Source organism: Hoplias malabaricus, chromosome Y, assembly GCF_029633855.1.
Source record: "Hoplias malabaricus isolate fHopMal1 chromosome Y, fHopMal1.hap1, whole genome shotgun sequence".
Lineage (NCBI taxonomy): Eukaryota > Metazoa > Chordata > Actinopteri > Characiformes > Erythrinidae > Hoplias > Hoplias malabaricus.
In genome coordinates, this window is record NC_089820.1 from 77,583,508 (window position 1) to 77,602,797 (window position 19,290).

General features: G+C 41.9%; 1 protein-coding gene across 1 annotated transcript in view; it reads left to right on the forward strand.

Moving 5' to 3' along the window:
* LOC136679178 (leucine-rich repeat and immunoglobulin-like domain-containing nogo receptor-interacting protein 3) overlaps nt 1-11,974 on the forward strand; it is a 52,853-nt gene extending 40,879 nt beyond the window's left edge. Inside the window, exons 2-3 of the mRNA XM_066657550.1 lie at nt 5,398-5,913; nt 6,036-11,974. Coding sequence (XP_066513647.1) covers nt 5,443-5,913; nt 6,036-7,379 — 1,815 coding nt within the window. The 5' untranslated portion in view covers nt 5,398-5,442 and the 3' untranslated portion in view covers nt 7,380-11,974. The remainder of the gene's footprint in view (nt 1-5,397; nt 5,914-6,035) is intronic.
* The last annotated feature ends 7,316 nt before the right edge of the window (nt 11,975-19,290 follow it).

Consider the following 19,290-nt stretch of genomic DNA (forward strand, 5'->3'; position numbering starts at 1 on the left):
TGAGTGTGTGTTCCTGCCTTGCACTCAGTGGTTCCAGGTGGGCTCCAGGCTGACTGCAACCCTGAACAGGAGGAAGCAGCTACAGAAGATGAATGAATGATATGGTAACAAAATAAGTGTTTGTGTGTATGTGTGTGTGTGTGTGTGTGTGTGTGTGTGTGTGTGTGTGTGTGAATGCATGAGCAAGTGCCTAGACGTGTGTGCTTCTCAGATTTCTCGTTCAGTTTGCCTACAATGTGTATTACGGGATGCGGTCAGTCAGAGAGATATGTTTTCTACAGTGTCTGTGTGTTTTATGACCCAAACTGACCGAGAGGAAAATCAATATGTGCCTATAACTGTCTTCTGTATCAGTGACAAAGTGGAAAAAGAGTGCTTTCTCTCTCTCTCTCTCTCTCTCTCTCTCTCTCTCTCCAGAATTAGACTGAAGGGATGAAGAATAGAAGAATGGAGGAGGGAGGGATGTTGAATAATGAAATTTGAATAATGGCTGTCTAGACATGGCGGCATGTGTGGTATTCACTGCAGTCAGGGCCTCCATCAGTGAGTTAAAGCTACTGCTTCATCTCTGGATGGCTCCTGTGCCACAGCGTTATTTCACAATTAACTATCACAAGCGTCTTCAAGCAGTGGCTGTGATGTGATTCGTCCTGGAAGGAGGCTCCGCCTCGAGAATGCGCAGAGCTCTGACTGTGGGGCTTGACGATATATCAGTCACGTGGTCAGCAGACTGACAGCCACTATTACTGCGCCAGTCCTTCACAGGTCAACACACACACACATTCATTCACACACTCACACCTACGGGCCCTTTTGAGTCACCAATCTACCTACCAACGTGTGTTTTTGGACTGTGGGAGGAAACCGGAGTACACGGAGGAAACCCACGCGAACACGGGGAGAACACACCAACTCCTCACAGACAGTCACCCAGAGCAGGACTAGAACCCACAACCTCCAGGTCCCTGGAGCTGTGTGACTGCGACACTACCTGCTGCACCACGGCACAGTGTGTGTATATATATACACACAAAATACATGTACTATTTAGTCAATGGCCATCCAATGTCAGATAGCAACCAATGATCCAATGATGAATAGGGTTGACAAACTGCACACTGCCAGATACATGTAGTGGGTCAATGGGAGAACGCTATGCTCAATTGGCCACATGTAGAAACGTAAGGGCCATCCCTTTTGGACACATTCTTTCTGAAGATATGTTCAGAAGGATTCCCAGACTGAAAAGAGTGAAGTAATACAAACTGTGGAGGAGCTGGTTTAAGTCTATTGACAGGGTACAGTCTAGCACATGAATTTTTCCAAACAGGAACCACCAACTGTGGGCAGCCTATAGCACAGCAGGGTATCAGACCTGAGTCTCAGCAGCACACCTCACTTCTGCAGTGGAAACAGTTCTGCTTCTGCTTTGGCTGAATGCTAAAGTGTGTTTTCAAGGGGAATTCCACTCGTTTTTCACAATGTCTGCATAAGTAAATGTTATATTGCAAATGCTTCATTCTGGAGAATCTCCGGCAGAAACAGAAACTATAAACATATTGGCTCTAAAATCTTATTTACACACAATACCTCTCGTCATATTTTTAAATTCAGGTTGGATGCTAACTGTAGTTTGTTGGCTTTCTACTGCTCAAGGATGATAAAGTAGAATTTAATCTAATCTGAACACATACAGAACTGTTATGAATGTGCTACATGGTGCCTTTAACCCTTTCTGAAGTGGTCCAAGTGAACACCATGTCTGTCGTTTTGTTTACTGTTCTGTTAACAGCGTGATGTGGCATTACACATGAATATGCACATGCGGTGACTCCTCTATCGGCCGATTTAAAAAAGTGAACATGCTAATTACGCCAGCTGACCTGCAGAAAGTGGCTCACATTGTTTAAAAACAAAAGTGTGGCCTAAAACATATTGTTAACAATACACGTTCATGTTGGAGATATTCATGTGTGCAAAAATATAAGATCAATATTTCATATTGCATGGTGCTGCATAAACTACCCAGTCACATGTCGTCTCCTGAGGACAAAATTGGACAGCTTTTTCCCTTCCCCTTAAAAATGAACTTACTGAGAGTTTAATGTACTGACATGACCCCGTGAGACCCAGTGAGGACCAAAGTAAGTGCTGGATTTGGCAATTACAGGGAGCATTCTGACTTGGCTGGAATCCCCACATGAGTCTGTGAGTGTGATGGAACTGTGCCTGCTGACTCAACCTTTAAGTGTGTGCCAAAACCCACAAACAGCAGCTATATCATTCATTAGCTCTCACTCCACTCAGATCCAAATAATCAGATTAGATGGGCTCTGATACACACCCCTAGTCCGTGAATGTATTATCCCCTTGTTTAAAAAAAATCCTCCCATGTTCCCAATTAATTTGCTTCACTGTCTGGATGTTGCAAAATCCTTGATCAAGATTTTATAAGATCCCCGCATTAGGCTGAAAACTATTTGCAAATGTATGTTGGGGATGATGCATTTTCAATGGCACTGACATCTGTAGGTGAATGGATTGATTCCATGACTGGACACGGACTGCTAAATTGGCTTTAAAAAAAAAACAAGGATTCTAAGTTTTTAAACAGCTTTTTATGTATTTTAAATTTTTCTATTAATTCACTTTTTGTCAAACCCCAATGCAAGCTTCAGCCTTTTCAGTAAGATCAATGTTTATAACTTAAGTCTTACAAATTTCATGAAGGTATGAGAAGTCTTGGAAAGGGGACAGTTGGAGTAAGACTCATAAACTAATAAACCCTCATGGTGTAAGTTCCTAAATGTGTTCACTTACATGATCTCTCATTAGTGCCATTAGCATTCAAAGAAAATTGGGTGCTGTGTTAAAGTAGTGCTTTGGACCCTATGACAAAATAATGTGTCCATGTTTAAGCCATTTCATTCATTCATTGTTCAGGGTTGTGGTGGGTCTGGAGCCACCACAGAATCACTGGGCGCAAGGCCCATCACACCATGGATGGGACGCCAGTCCATCACAGGGCACCACACACTCATACATTCACACCTAAAGACACTGTTGAGTAGCCAATTCAACTACTATTGTGAGTTTTTGGAATGGGGGAGGAAGCTGGAGCACAGGGAGGAAACCCACACAGACACGGGGAGAACACACTAAACACATAGAGTCAGGGCTCAAAGGTCCCAGGTCCCCGGAGCTGTTCGCTGTTCTTGTTTTCTTTTGTTGGTTTTGCTCCATTTAATATGTATTTGTGCTCTTACATAAACATGAGTCGAGGAGGCGGGACAGTCCTTAAGTCCCTGCGCTACACGTAAGACGCAGCACAAAATCAGAACTTATTTTAGGCCATGTTTTCTGATTTAGGCAACCCTTAAAAAAAAAAAATAAAAATAATAATAATACCCAGGGGTGGCACGGTGGTGCAGCAGGTAGGTGTCGCAGTCACACAGCTCCAGGGACCTGGAGGTTGTGGGTTCGAGTCCTGCTCTGAGTGACTGTCTGTGAGGAGTGTGGTGTGTTCTCCCTGTGTCTGCGTGGGTTTCCACCGGGTGCTCCAGTTTCCTCCCACAGTCCAAAAACACACGTTGGTAGGTGGATTGGCGACTCAAAAGAGTCCGTAGGTGTGTTGCCCTGTGAAGGATTGGCGCCACCTCCAGGGTGTATTCCCGCTTTGCGCCCCATCATTCCAGGTAGGCTCTGGACTCACGTGACCCTGAACTGGATAAGCGCTTACAGATAATGAATGAATGAATAATACCCGGGTGCTCTTGCTTCATGGTGCATTGGTAGGCTTCAGATATCTAGTTAATGTGCACATGCACTAAAAAAATGTGTCCCCTTTAAATAACTCTAGCGAAACCACTCAAAGGAAAGCTTTTTGGATCATTTTTTATTTTGTAAAATGTAGTAAAAATCAATGTATTAATGCAGGAACCCATATATTTTGCAATCCTTTTCTCACTGTTGTGCACAGCAAGGTAATACAAACTCTGGTGGAGTTGATTTAAGCCTGGTGATTGGGCACAGTCTTGCACATGCTGCTAATTTTTCAATCCAAGCCCTCCAGGTCATGAGCAGCATACGGCACAGCTGGGTCTCAACCTTGAGTCACAGCGGTACTGCTGCTGTTTGGGCAGAATGCTAAAGTATGTTTTAATAACCAGCTTGGTGAATGGCTCTAGTGCTGAGGCATTGCAGCGCTCGTTGCTTGCTGTAGCGTAGTGATTCATGGCGGAGAGGGATTCACACTGGTTGTATTTGATTTGTCCAGCCATGTAGGACTGCCGAGGGAGCCTGAGGCTAATAACACTTTTTTGCGAGTTTCAGCAAAGGACTTCTGTCTTAACTCTTACTGACTTTCTACACAGAATAAAGTGCGTCAATGTTGCTGTAGCCATTTAGCTTCCTGCTGCTCATTTCATTTCAGATTAGGGCCCGTGATTCAGGCGTTTAATAGATCTCTGTACTTCCGGAGTGGATGAATTTCATGGAAATTCTTGCTGATGATGATCCAGAATGTCTTATTCCTTTTACCTTATAAATATCCACCTGTGATAGTATCAGCATGATGGCGCAATAAGCTCAGAGCAGATGGATTTCAGTGTTATTAGACACAGTGAGGATGCTGAGGCGAATTTTTGTGGTGCTTTTTGTACCTGGAATTAACGTTACGTAAGAAGTTAAGAGGCTATGTGTAATTCATCAATAGGCCTGTTCCATCCGCTTAGCCACACTACATCACTTCAGTGTGAGATGTGAGGAATATAAACAGTGTATTAGCGTAGGACAATGGCTCTTTCAGCTCCCATCTCTTTTCGAATTTAATGTCATCTGCTGTTCTGCTGGCACGACAAAGATCTCCTCCTTTTATGTAATCAGAAGGTCGCACACAATCTACCGGCTTTAATTTATTCAACGTGAAATGACACACTCGGTCTGTGCAGGCAGGCGCGAATGCACACTTGCACACAGACTTCCTGAAGGCGTTTCAGAAACGGTTTCCGGGAACATCCTCTTGTCTGCTCGCATTATTCCATAGGTTTGATGAGTTCAGTATGTGCAGTGAGGTGAGTCATAAGTGCATGCAAACAGCAACATTAGTTCATTCACGCAACCCCAGACATCCTTTCAACAGTTTCCCCGGCCAAGGTCCAGGCACAAAGTGCAACAGACGATACAAATCCCTTGTTTCAGTACCTCTTGCCACAACGTGTGTTAATCTACACATCATGCAGTTATTCAAGGGGTGAACATGTAGAGTGCACAGCTGTTCTAATTACATACTTCCCCCTCTCTCCGTCTTTCTCCCCCTCCATGATCCCCAACCGCATGCTGGTCTACTCCATGTCTCTTGTTTTCCATCCATCCTCTCCTTCACTATCCTCTCTGCAGGTGTGCGGTAGACTGATCCCTCCTGAGTGAGGTGGCGGGGTGCTCATGGCTACCGCACAGGGCCTTGGCTGGCTGGGCATTAGCCTGGCACTGCTGGCCCTTAGCGCGGTGTGCCAGAGCTGCCCTCCACGCTGTGAATGTGCAGCTCAGCTGCGCTCCGTGTCCTGCCAGCGCAAGCGGCTGTCCGGCGTGCCCGAGGGCATCCCCACGGAGACGCGGCTGCTGGACCTCAGTCGGAACCGGCTGCACTGGGTGGCCCCAGGAGACCTGGTCCCGTACCCCCGGCTGGAAGAATTGGACCTAAGTGAGAACCTCATCTCAACGCTGGAGCCCAATGCCTTTGCCAGTCTGCAGGCCCTCCACACATTGCGTCTCCGTGGAAACCAGCTGAAGCTGGTGCCCATGGGCGCCTTTGCTCGCTTGTCAAACCTCACCACCCTGGACCTTAGTGAGAATAAGATTGTCATCCTGTTGGACTACACCTTTCAGGACCTGCGCAGCCTCAAACATCTGGAGGTAAGAATGGTAGACTAATAGATTATGGGTGGAATTAGCATATCACAGGGAGAAGATCCTCATTAAAATGGGTCTAGAAAATACTACATTAACGTCTATGTTTCATCATGTATGTCCCACAGGTTGGTGACAATGACTTGGTCTACATCTCCCATAAGGCTTTCTCAGGGTTGCTAGGCCTGGAAGACCTGACGATAGAAAGATGCAACCTGACTTCCATCTCTGGCCAAACACTTTCCTACCTGCGCAACCTGGTCACGCTTCGACTACGACATCTGAGCATCTCCGCCCTTGAGGACCAAAATTTCCGTAAGCTGTCAGCTCTCAGGGGACTAGAGATCGACAACTGGCCATACCTAGAGTACATCTCCCCCCTTAGCTTCCAAGGCCTTAATTTGTCTTGGTTGTCCATCACATACACCAACATCACCGCTGTTCCTTCTGCTTCCTTCCGCAACCTTGCTTACCTGACATCTCTTAACCTGTCTTACAATCCTATATCTGTGCTGGAGCCATGGGCATTCAAAGATCTGATAAGGCTGAAAGAGCTACACATGGTCAGCACTAACCTGCAGACGGTGGAACCCCATGCTTTGGGTGGTCTGAGGCAGATCCGGGTGCTCAACCTGTCCAACAATGAGCTGATCACCTTGGAGGAGCGCTCATTTCATTCTGTCAACAGCCTTGAGACTCTTCGAGTTGACGGGAACCCTCTGTCTTGTGATTGCCGGCTTCTATGGATCCTGCAACGCAGACGTACCTTGAACTTTGATGGCAAGATGCCGGTGTGTGCCGGACCTCCTGAGGTACAAGGCAACATGCTGAGCAGTTTCACAGATTCAGCACTCTTTGATTACTTCACCTGTCAAAAGCCCAAGATACGCAACCGGAAGCTTCAGCAAGTGACGGCACGTGAGGGCCAATCTGTCTCTTTCTTGTGCCGTGCTGATGGTGATCCAACACCTGCCATCATCTGGATCTCACCACAGAGGAGAAGGATCACTTCGAAAAGCAGCGGCAGGATCACAGTCTTGCCAGGGGGAACACTGGAGATCCGTTACGCCCAGGTGACCGACAGCGGCACATACATCTGTATTGCAAGCAATGCAGGTGGCAATGACACCTACTTTGCCACGCTGACAGTCAAAGGACATCCTCTGGACTCTGCGCTCTTTGCCAATCGCTCATTATACGCAGTAGACTTCAACGACACGGGTCTAAACAGTACACGTGTCTTCCTAAAGTTCACTCTGGACCTCACCACTATCCTGGTGTCCACAGCCATGGGCTGCATCACCTTCCTGGGTGTAGTGCTCTTCTGTTTCCTGCTGTTGTTCGTGTGGAGCCGTGGAAGGGGCCAACGCAAGAACAACTTCACAGTGGAGTACTCCTTCAGGAAGACGGAGGGGCCCACAACCAGTGGGACCTCCGGAGGGACCCGCAAGTTTAACATGAAAATGATATGAAACAACGCAGCCAGGGGCCCCCTGGGGGAGGCATGAACACCCAACACAAACACACAGCGCTGACTCGCAGATATACACGCAGCAGATACAAAATTTCAAGAAGATCCCAGGTCGAGATTTGATCTTAGGGACTAAATGTGATTAAGCTTACTTTGATCTCACTGCCTTTGGATTGCAGCAGATGGTATCATAATTAACGTGACCGTAAGTCACTTTTTAAACATTGTTATATCAAAGATCTTTGAATTCTAAGCTGAATGTATAAGTTTCCTTTCCCTAAAATTGCTTGGGTGGTTGGTTGCCACTGTTCCACAGTTTTGAAAATACATCTTATTAATACTGCTGTAGATTTTGCAAATGCAAATGTGAGCAGCAATTAAGAGGAACAGGACCCCTAACCAAACCTAAAGCGCTTTTATTGAATACATACATTTAATATAGAGTTGCTTAAGAAAATGGCATGCAGATGGTCTCTTTAGAAATTTCAAATATGAAAAAGTATTTCCATAATGTCTTTGAAACATCCAACATGATCATCATGTCACGGCTGTAAAAAAGTCTTTGAGACCAGAAACTACTAAGATATGTTTGGTCTAATTTTTTGAAAAGTAATCAGCCATTTGTACTTCTTCACAAAACATTAGCATTAAAAATTACTTGGAAAAAGGTGCATTACAAAACAATACCATCATTTAGAGCTTGACATTCTGTTGTGTCTGCGATTAGGTGCTGTGTGAGTTGGGGCAAGCACACTGGCCGCAACACTGAGTGCACAGCTGCTATAGTGGTACGACGGTACCTTTGTAGCAGATTTGCATCACAGTGGATATAAGCTAACGTGCAACCAGGACCTCAGGGTCTGGTTAGGAAGCCAAGCCGTGGGTACTGGCTGCACTATTAGTGGATGTATAGTGCTCAGGCCAGAGTGGTGGAGGGCTGATATGGGGGTCCTAACACCTTCATATCCTCCCCACCGCTGGGCCAAGGCACAAGCCGACGACCCATAAGCCTTCATGGGGGGAGGCTTGCAAGGGCGTCTGGGCCATTTGATGTCAGAAAATGCTGTATGCATACACACAAGTACATGCAAGCACACACACTCAAGCCATATGCATTTATTATCAGGCACAGCTCGATGGAACAACTATAGCTTTATTCGTTCACAGTGATATGCAGGGAAAGATCCACACAAGCTTTCCTCACCACACTTGAGCTTCTCATGATTGATTTTCAGCTTATTGTAAAATAGTAATATAACCAGAGCGAATTTTATTTTTATATTATACCATTGTACAAAATTTGTGTTTGATTAACTGACTTAGTAATCAATTGATTCTCATGTTTATTGAAATGCATGTTTTGATCATGGTTGTTGCCCATGCCTCATGCACATTCATTTCATTATGTTAATTTGCAGGCACAGGCATTGTTAGCATCAAGTGCAATAACAGATATGGTTTATTACTAGAAAAATCACTGGATTGATGAAGGTAAAGGCAGTTCTTTAAGGGTTATAATGACAGAGCATACATAATAGTGTCATAACGCCATTGAAAGTCTTTTAACGTCATTTATTGACTTGGAGATCGATGGTGTAGAGAAGTTTAGCATCATATCACTGACACAGACATGATTTATATATCACTACAATGCAACACGACACCCAGAACATCTATGAGACACAGTGTTTGGTGATGTCATCAACCATCACTCCAATCTCGGTTTACACTCTCTGACACCATTGGCGGCCTGTGTGCGAAGGTCTCTGCTTCTCCTGCCCAGTCTTCACCCCCCATTAGTCCCCATCCCCCACGCCCCGACTGGGTCTCAAAGAGGGAGGGGTCCCTGGCTGGTGACCACGGATGTAAATGAAACTCATGACACCCATCTAGCCCATGTGTATTTGACTGTAGAAGGTATCTTTACATGTTGTTTTTGATCTGTGTTTTATACTTATTTTGAACTGATCTTTTGTTGTTGTTTCTTTGTTTGTAGTTTTATTAATGTTTTTTTTTTTAAACTGCCAGCTGTTTTTCAAAAAATGTGTTTGAGGAATTATCTGTTCTCAATACTGTACCTTTACCACAGAACGTTTTACAGCGACAGTAAAAAGTCAAATATGATGTAATATCAACACTGCTAAAAATGCTGACGTCATGTTTTAGGTAAATCTTCACAAATACTGGTTATTTCCCAAGTTATAATTACAAGTACTTTGATTATTATATATATATATATATATATATATATAGTACAAAAATAACGTTAAGTAGCCACTAATTAGGCCATGGGTATTTGGTTTCACAATGGCAAAAACCGTTAACAAGTCACCAAAATAATTTGGGTTAGCATACCGTGTTTCCAGCTCCAATGCAGTTGAACACAGACTCACAGACTATCAACCAATTTCAGTAACATTCTAACAGACTCTCATCAGCTTGGTTTTGCCATTTGCCCTTTTCCCTCAAGGGAGTCCCTGACACCATCTTTTAATTCATTAGTACAAGTTCAGTTGATTAGAACTGAAGAACATACCCAGACATAATCATGACAGAACAGTTTGGTAGCAATTAGCCTCTTACCATTAGCACTAAAATATGGAAGCCAGATTTAGACTTAAAACATGTCTTGGCCAATCAGCTGTCATGTTAAGAGGACAACATATTAAGAAACCAGATCAATAAATAATTTCGATAGCAAATTACACCAGCTGTTATACATGAATTTCTTTACAAGACTAGCTTGCTAGCTAGCAACAACAAAAAATAAATGCAATTCTTCAGGACTAAATTTCACACAGAAAATTTCTAAAGTATGGACTGAATTATAAACATATAAAGCAAGGCCTCACTGAAGCCAGTCTTGCATAAGGCAAATATTTTCTAATTAATACAGGAGGTCCTCGGGTTACGTCAGTCACGAATTACGATGTTTAGTGGTTACGACACATCTGCCATTTACTGTATAAAGCCTTGTTTCGACTTAAGTGGTTTTGCGTCGTAAACGTTGTAACGTGAACTTCGTGTGTGGTGTGCGCTGCGCGGCGGAAGAATACACGGTTACGCGGCTCGGGACCGAGGAGGATAGGTGTTAGGATAGGATAAGTGCTTACAGTATGTTATTTACGTACAGTATGTACGTATGTTCTGACTTACACCAAAAATTGGTTTACGACGCGACGTAGGAACGGATCAACGTCGTAAGTCAAGGATCCCCTGTAATTCGTGTTTGTCACCCCCTCCTCTACTTGTATTTTATTAACTGTATTAACAGTTTAAAACTGTAATTATGACTTTGCAAGAGCGAAATATCAGTTGACAAAACATGATGGCAGCATGACTTTGAAAGTAAGCTGTGGCCGCTCCTCACTGGCATTCTTTGTTAATCCTCCACAGAAATTCAGTAAAATGCTTCAGCTGATAAATGTATATTAAATTCAGCCTTTAGTGTCTGTTTGGTGCTGTTGGTAAGAACTGTGGGGTTCAGCTGGGAGCTGGTGTTGAGAACAGATTGATAAACCAAAGAGCCATAGGTATAAAGATGATTTTAAGTCTATTTTTTAAAAAATGCTCTTATTTGGTGCCCCACCCCCTTTACTCTGTTTTATTTTTTATGTTTGAAACATAGTTAAGTGTTCTCAGACCTCACCGACATCATCAGCAGTGAAGTAGGTTGGCGTGTGCTTGTCGTGAGTACAGTCGATGTTGTCCTTGTGGCCTGTGACTCGGTGTTGTTCGTTCAGTTGGTCGGTCCAGTTCGTTTTCTAGTTTTCTAGGTTCTTAGCTCTTTCTGTTAGCGTTAGATCCTTAGCCGTGCAGTCAGTCACTGTGTGTAGGTGTGGTGGCGGAGGGAGAGAGAGGAGGCTCAGCCGGGATGTGAAGCCATGCCCTCCCAGCATCACCTGACCCTATATCCCAACCCACCTCTAGTTTGTGGACACTTTTTTTCCCTCCTACAATGGCATCAATGGACTGTAGCCTCTGCAATGCTACATTTCTGTCATAACTGCATTGATTTCCTGTTTACACTTCAGAATATAGAACACACAGCTGAAAGATGTTAAAGGGGTACATTTTGCAGTTGAGGGAAAGAGTTTGGGGTTTAGAGCGGTACAGCAGTGAGACGTGTTAGCATGTTAGCATGATGTGTTCCCTCTTCTGAAGTGACAAATTGACCATGGAAAAAAAAAAGCATGTAACTTCACAGTTATTTAAGATCAATATGTTCGACCTTATATGGAAATAGCTAATATACCGAAATGCAAATGACTTATGGTCTATGGAAAGGCAGGTAGAATCAGGGGGAAGGAGAAACCATGACAATTGGAACGCTGTTCTGACAGAGCAATATCTTCTTCTGAGCGTTTGACGGTTTTCAGGTTTCATCAAACACACTCAGTTGAGTTGCTCCATTTCTGTCACTGACTCTGCTCTGCCCCCTACTGAGAGCAATATTGACTGGCAGACAGGAATCCCTTTGACCTCCATTTTCCTCCATTCTTTTTCTCTCACATTCTGTTTGTCTGTTTCTCTTTCCTGCATGTCAGTTCTACCTCACATTTCTTTAAGTTTTTCTTCTTCTAATTTTCTCTTTCTGTCTCTTGCTTAGTTTTTGACTCTTATTCAAGGTCTCAGTCTTTTCTCCCTATTCCACACTCTTTTTTTTCTTTCTTCCAGTCCTTTTTCTCTCTCTCTCACTCTCTCTCTCTCTCTCTCCCTCTCTCTCTCTCTCACTCACTCCCTCTATTTTGGTGTTTTCTCTATCTCTCCCTTTCTCGCTGTTTTCTCTCTCTAGGGACCAAAGCTCTGACAACTGCCTCCCAGACACACATTGTGCAGCAATAACTAAAGACCTAGTCTACAGAGGAGCTGTAGAGCTTCACATATTCTACTGGCTGAATTTGGTGATGACAACAGTGTTTAAAACTATGACTGTCAACTAGGTGCTATAGTTATTTATCCATCCATCCATCCATTATCTGTAACCGCTTATCCAATATATATTATATTATATTATAGTTATTTATATTCAATTTAATTAATCAATACAAATGACAAAAAGTCAAAAGTATGATTTTATATACTGTTTCCATATCCACAATTATTTTTTATCAAAAAACACACACCATATAGTGATATTTAATGCAAGGTGCACAAAAACAAACCTTGTGAAAGCTCGTGAAAAATTAATAAATTGGACTTACTGGCCATTTTGACCACAGTAACATGCAAGTAACTGAAAATATATTCATGAAATAAAATCAATTCAGAAAAGCAGCTGTTAATTCTGTTAAAATACTGATACTATGCTATATATTTGAAATAGATGACATACATTTTCCTCATGCTGGCATTCGCAGTAACTTTTCTACTCTGATGTTCAGAAAGTAGGTCTAATGCTCCCTCGCCCCCTCATCAGTCTGGCCTTGTCTTCGGGCTCCTGCACACACAAGCACCTGTGGACCATGGTATATCTCTTTTTTTTTTAAAGAGAGAGAGAGAGAGAGGGCAAGGATACATATTTTATTTACAAAGAAAGATTCAAGAGCATATCAAAGGCAACAGTATTTACAGTTGAAAGCTGTTTTTATTGAGGGGGCGCTAATAATTTCCCAATTGTTAAAAAGGTCAAAAAGAGCCAGTAAGATTCAAATCTGATTGTTGAACATCCTAACAGGAAATGGCTTAATATATAAATTGTCTTGAGGGCAGATTTTGGTGCAATCCAGCACCAAAGCTTCAGCAAGTCACCTCCAATTACAAGGTCGTGTCTAGTGTCATACAATGATATTGCTGGCTCTAATCAAAATGCAGTGTTAACTTAAATAGTGCTCAGTGCACTGTAGATAAAGAGCCACATGCATAAAACACTGAATTTCTTTTAAAACTCTGTCATATTAGAATTATTTATAAGCAGTTGCAGTGAAACCATCTTGAAATTGTGGTGTGCTGCAGCCCCCCCAGCTCTCTCATACTTCCCATGTCCCTGCTACTGCTCACACAAACAAACTCATTACCAGCAGTCATCTGCAGACACACACCACAGGACACCACTTCACACACCCCAGCACAGAATTTATTCAGCTGTGGTCTAATGGCTCAAATAAAGGCAGTTTTAATTTGTATGCATGCATCTCTTTCATCTCAAGGTCACTGAGAGTTTTATTATTGAGGCGTCAATTTGACCTTTATTAAAGGTTAATGTGGAAAGGTCCTCAGTATTCCAGCGTGTATAACCTCCAAAACACCTCTCATTCAAAGCTACTAAGGCTTTTTTCTCATCTTATGTAGATAAGAAAGGGATATGTAGGCTATTTCCAATGTCATGGTAATGATGTACAGTGATACCCCAGCTGTGTTAGGGAATAAGCTATCAGGCCTGCGTTAGCTTTTATTTAAGCAAAGCCTTTCTTTAAAGTGTCTGGGCGGCAGATGAAAATTCAAATGGTGGTTAAAGGGATTCCATTTACATTAAAGTAAAGAGAAAGGAGCGGAGCCTAGGGGTTAGGGAAATGGACATGGAGACTCCAATTTATCGCCTACAATAAACCATCCTTATAACTCTTTCTTCCTCAGTCAGAGAAGAAACTATTTAATGCACTCTATATACATTTTCAGATAAAGGAAATGATCTGTACTCTTATACGTGTTGATAATTATTACACCACTGCCCTCTGGTGGTGAAGAGCTCTAATACAACACAAGTCCTTCCGATTAAACCAAGCAGGGAACTATTAACTCTATTTCCCTCCACATTATCAGATTTTTCTTATAAGCTTATTACCTGCCATATGCTCTAGAACAGTTTTACTTAGAGCAAATTATGACTGTTAGCCTTAAAGGATATTGCAGCGCTAAAATCTCTACAGTCAGAGGGCTTTAGTTTAATTAAACAGGGACAGGCCTCATTTTAAGGAGAATTTTCCAGATATATCTTATGTTCAAAGCTTTTTTTTTTCACAAATCAGTATTTTCTGAACTTGATGTATGTAACAAACATCGTTCTAAGCTAGCCCTGAGTCTGTTAGCATAGCAGTGTTTGTTGGAGACGTGAATAATATGCTAGTAGCCTTTTTGCTAACTATGAAAAACAAAAATAAAACCTGACATAAAATAGTAGTAGGCTTACATGAAGAAGATGAAAAAGTGCCATGGTTTGGGTGACACATTTCCTGTTAATATTTGTATTTATGAGAAATAAATCTTGGTTAAAGAGATTCAGGAATGATACTCTCGAAATGGTTTTCTCTCTTGTGAACTTGCAGCATTTGAACTATGCATGCCTTTCTTAAAATCCCAGAAAACTCGCCGAGCACACGTGTTCTTGTATTTAAAAGCTCATTTAATGTGCTTTAATCATACTGTGGGATTGGATGAAAAAATATATATATATAAAATATTTATTAATCCAGGTCTCAGATCTCTATGAATAAGAGCCATATGTGCACGATTACCCACTGGTGTGATGTGCTTTGATTATTATTATTATTATTATTATTATTATTATTATTCTCCAGACGTACTACTAGTCTACTAATATTTATATAGATATCCTTTGTCTTCCTGGGACCAGTGTGCTGCTTTCAGCTGCTTTAAAAAAACATATAATGCTTATGCGTTTTTATTATGTGATTGCAAGTGTTCATACTGTGATTATCTTTAAGCCATTCTGTCTCTAAGGCATTATTTCTTGTGGCTTTTTGCTCTTTCTGGTCTATGATGACAGGATTGATCTGTGATGTGACCATGTAATGCTGATGATTCTCTCTCTCTCTCTCTCTCTCTCTCTTTCTCTCTCTCTCTCTCTCTCTAAACGTAATCCAGACTTGCTGATAAAGAGAGCCACACACACACACACACACACACACACACTCAGTGCCACAGAGAAACTAAGCAAGCTTATAAGTGCAGAACAAGTGCCATAGATACTGCCACAGAAGCACAGAGAAAATGTACTAATCAATATATAATATGCCATTGATATTTCATCCAGGAGAAAGGACCAAAATGAAATATCTGTCACAACAGTGCCATAGATGCGTAGAGAAGACACTTGCTAATGTGTTCAGGTGGCATCACTGACCCCAGGTTCTTCAAACAGCTAATATAAATAAAAAAAAGCTAATATGCTTGTCACACTATGAATACCTATAGATTACAAGCGATAGGTTATTGCTTTTAAACTGCAGTAAAACAATACCACAGTGGGCTTTGTTTTAATATTAAATGGCTCACTACCTATGTAGTGCACTGCCTACAGACTGGACATAGCCTACACCATATTGGAAACGCTTCTGTTTATGAATAACCTATATTTAGTGGTGATGGTTGACCCCTTATGCCTCTCTTGTACATTTAATGCACCATTTCACGACCTGTGTAATGCACTATGGAGGAAGCAGTGATCCATCTGAGAGTTGGCCATTGCGATCACAATGCCATATTTTACAATGTCCAATATCCCTAACACAAATATGCTTTTATTATGATGTGCTATTACAGTGTATATTTTTAGCTTTGCTTTATCATAGAGACCAATTTGTGTGTGTGTGTTTATATATATATATGTGTGTGTATACTTTCCCAAACCATTCAGGGACTGTGGTCGGCAGTAGAATAGCTGAGCTGAGCTGGTTGTGTGAGAACTGCATGCTTACTTTGATTAGGATCAGTCGAGCGTTGATGATGTACATAATATTTCATCCAACCCCACAGCAGCCTGGTCCTGTCTGGAATAATGTGTTTTTTAAGCATATGTTTGTTTTATACTGTTTGTCTTGTAACAAAAGGAGGAAACCAGACACCTTTTATTCATAAAAGCATGTTGTGGACACTGTGGACTGTCTCTCCGTCCTCTTTTTCTTATCTGTATGTGTAAATGTGTCCCCTCGATCCACTGTACACACTGCACACGAAACAGTGTGCTGTGTTCTGATATGCTGTTGTTGTTCGTGCTGGTGTTTTTTTGTGTGCCTGTAGGTGGCAGTGTAGAGCTGTAATTGAGCTGTAATTCAGGGCTTAGACCACACAGCAGTGTGTAAAGTTAAAGCCCTGCTATTCAAAAGATTTTCTAAGTGAAAATGAACTACATGTCCTTCTGGAGATTTCATGCAATGCATGTTTACTGTCTATTTGCTGAATGAAACATACTGGAAAAAAAACACATTGTGTCAAGTGCAAAAGGTAGTGTACATTGTATATTTTATATCTTTTTTCCGCAACATGTTAAACTCAGCAAATAACACTGAAGTCAAAGGCCATGTTCATGTGTGATCCCTGTGGAAAATGTATATTTTGGGGATTATTTTCACTTAAAAATCAATAGCACACATCACAGTTTGCGTTCAACTCTAGCTCCAATTTATGTCCAACTTCTGTATTTAATGAAATCAGACGGAAATCCACAATAGTATTTCATTTGTTCTGGGTGGGAGTTCCTCTTTTTTTAGTTACACAAACATATATTCTTTGGTTGTGTGTGTGTGTGTGTGTGGTTGCTGTCCAAAAAAAAACACTTATCAAAACAAAATAAAAAATAATTACTGAAATTATTACTAAAATAAAAATAAAAAAAATGGAAATACGTGTTTTTTTGGGACAGCGACAATGTGTGTGTGTGTGTGTGTGTATATATGTGTGTGTGTGTGTGTGTGTGTGTGTGTGTCCCTTTATATATATATATATATATAAATAATTTTGAATGACACAGTCACAAAACCGAACTGAGACTGAGAAATGTCACAATGTTTACACCCTACACCAGACTACAGCTAAACCCCAAAATCTGACATTAATGAACAATAATAATAAATCAAACACAATCACAACGTAACCGGTAACTGAAAGACAGAGGTCACAGCTTTTTTTCCCAATTATTTCTTTATTTAATTAACCAAAACACACAATTGATTTATTTACCCATACTAGTCATTTTAAGATCATTTATGTTCTGTTACAGTTATTACTCGGTTTTTGCCTTCTTTAAAGGACGCAACACGTGAACATAAGTAACTGTACAGGCCCACTGGTTGCTGAGAGGCCGAGACTGGGAGAACAGACTCTCAGAGAAATGACAGCGCTCCGTATATCAGCTATTTTCATTGACGTGGAAGTCATGCATGGCTGGGCAGGTCACTTTGGGAATGAAGAGATGAATCGAATGGTGAGATTTTAGATTGTCAATCCCACAATCTTTGCTTCCCCATAGGCACTCTCATAGTGCAGGTTATGTGTGCGAAGATCATGTGTCTTTCTTATTTCACTGGTCACCTGTCTGTCTCCCATCCCTCTCTCTCTCTCTCTCTGTGTCTTTGTTTATATCTCTCGTTTGGTGAACTCCTCCTGTTCATTCCCTTTTGTACCTTGCCACATCTGTCTGTTCGATGAATCAAGGTCGTAACCCTGAAACAAACAATGCTACCGACCCTTCCTGCCAGGCCCAAAGCTATTAGACTGTAATCCTGTTCTGCACACGAGTATGTGTGAATTGAGCTTGAGATCCACAAGGAGCTCAAGTACATAGCCCCTACAGTGTCTCTGGTAGCTTCTGGTTTGTAGAGAAAGAGTGAGAGAGAGAGAGCGAGAGAGAGCCAAGGATTTGTTAGTAGCGTAGGCACTTCTTTGAGAATAAAAGTTGATATTGTGTCTGATATGGGAACAACACGGTGGCTGTATTAAACAATAACTGGGTTTTAATATTCTGTGCTGCGATTCCTCCTCCAGGCATTCAATCCCAATACCCTGAGCAAAAAAGTGACGTCAAAGAACCTAACAGATGGAGTGAATACAGGAATAAATGAGGAGGAGAGGAAGAGAAAAAGAGGGGTGTTTGCATAGCTCTCTGTGCAAAAATGACTCACTTTTCACTCCTCGGTTTTCAGATTCTCTAGACACCACACATTAGAAAGATGATAAACAAACGGTGCTGTTATAGAGTGTTGGGAGACAGTTGGGAGGAATCCCCCCCTCCTACCACACCGTACAGTCTTCAAAATAAAGATCCCAAAATAGACTCTGCGAAGCTATATCCTGCCCACCTCCAAAAGTGCAGCGCCGAGCGCAGAGTAGCAATGACGGAGGTTCTTTTTGTTATTACAAGTCAGTGAAACATCGCAATGCTTCTGAAGGTGTGATTCTAAGGTAAAAAATACTACCTAGTGTTGCTTTATCTGTTTTGTTTGCAGCTAGCTATAAAAGTAAAGGTTCCTAGTGGTGGAAACTTAAGTGGCTCCTGACACAGCTCACGCTCCAGCACCAATCAGAAGCTGAAAATGTTTGTTGCTTTTTGTAAGACCATGGTGTGTCTCGATAAATCTGTATTTTAAATTCACAGGTGTTCACCTTGAAACCAACAAAGAAAACGCATCCTATTCACATTCAGATCCTTGCACCGTAAATATAAAATTGTGAAACTACCGGTGTGTAACATTTCCCAGACTCCAGGTCCTGTACTAATCAAAGGCTCCCCTGGAACCCTACATTCAAGCCAAGCACTAATATGGAACCCTTATTTTACAGAGTGAAGAAAAGCGTCTGGAGTGTTCTCTCTAAAATTAGACCACCATCAACCAAACTACATCTTAACCTTTACATTCAGAGGAGGGCATTAATCTGCTTCCACTGGGGCAGTGTGTGTGGCCTTTATCAATATCAATATGAAGGGAAATGTCACGGTGAGAGCTGTATGATGTCAATGGCCCATATTTATCAAAGGTCTCCGAGCAGCGCTGATCAGGACTATGAACCCTTAGAATCATTCTCTTTGGGATACTTACCAAGCACCGCTTTTTCTGCTCTAACATGCCCACATCAACTCAGGAAGGGCTTGGTATTGAGGTTATTGGTCAGAGTCAGGTGTGTTAAGAGCACCAAATGTTCAGGGCAGGAGTTCTCCAGAACCAAAACTGAAAAAA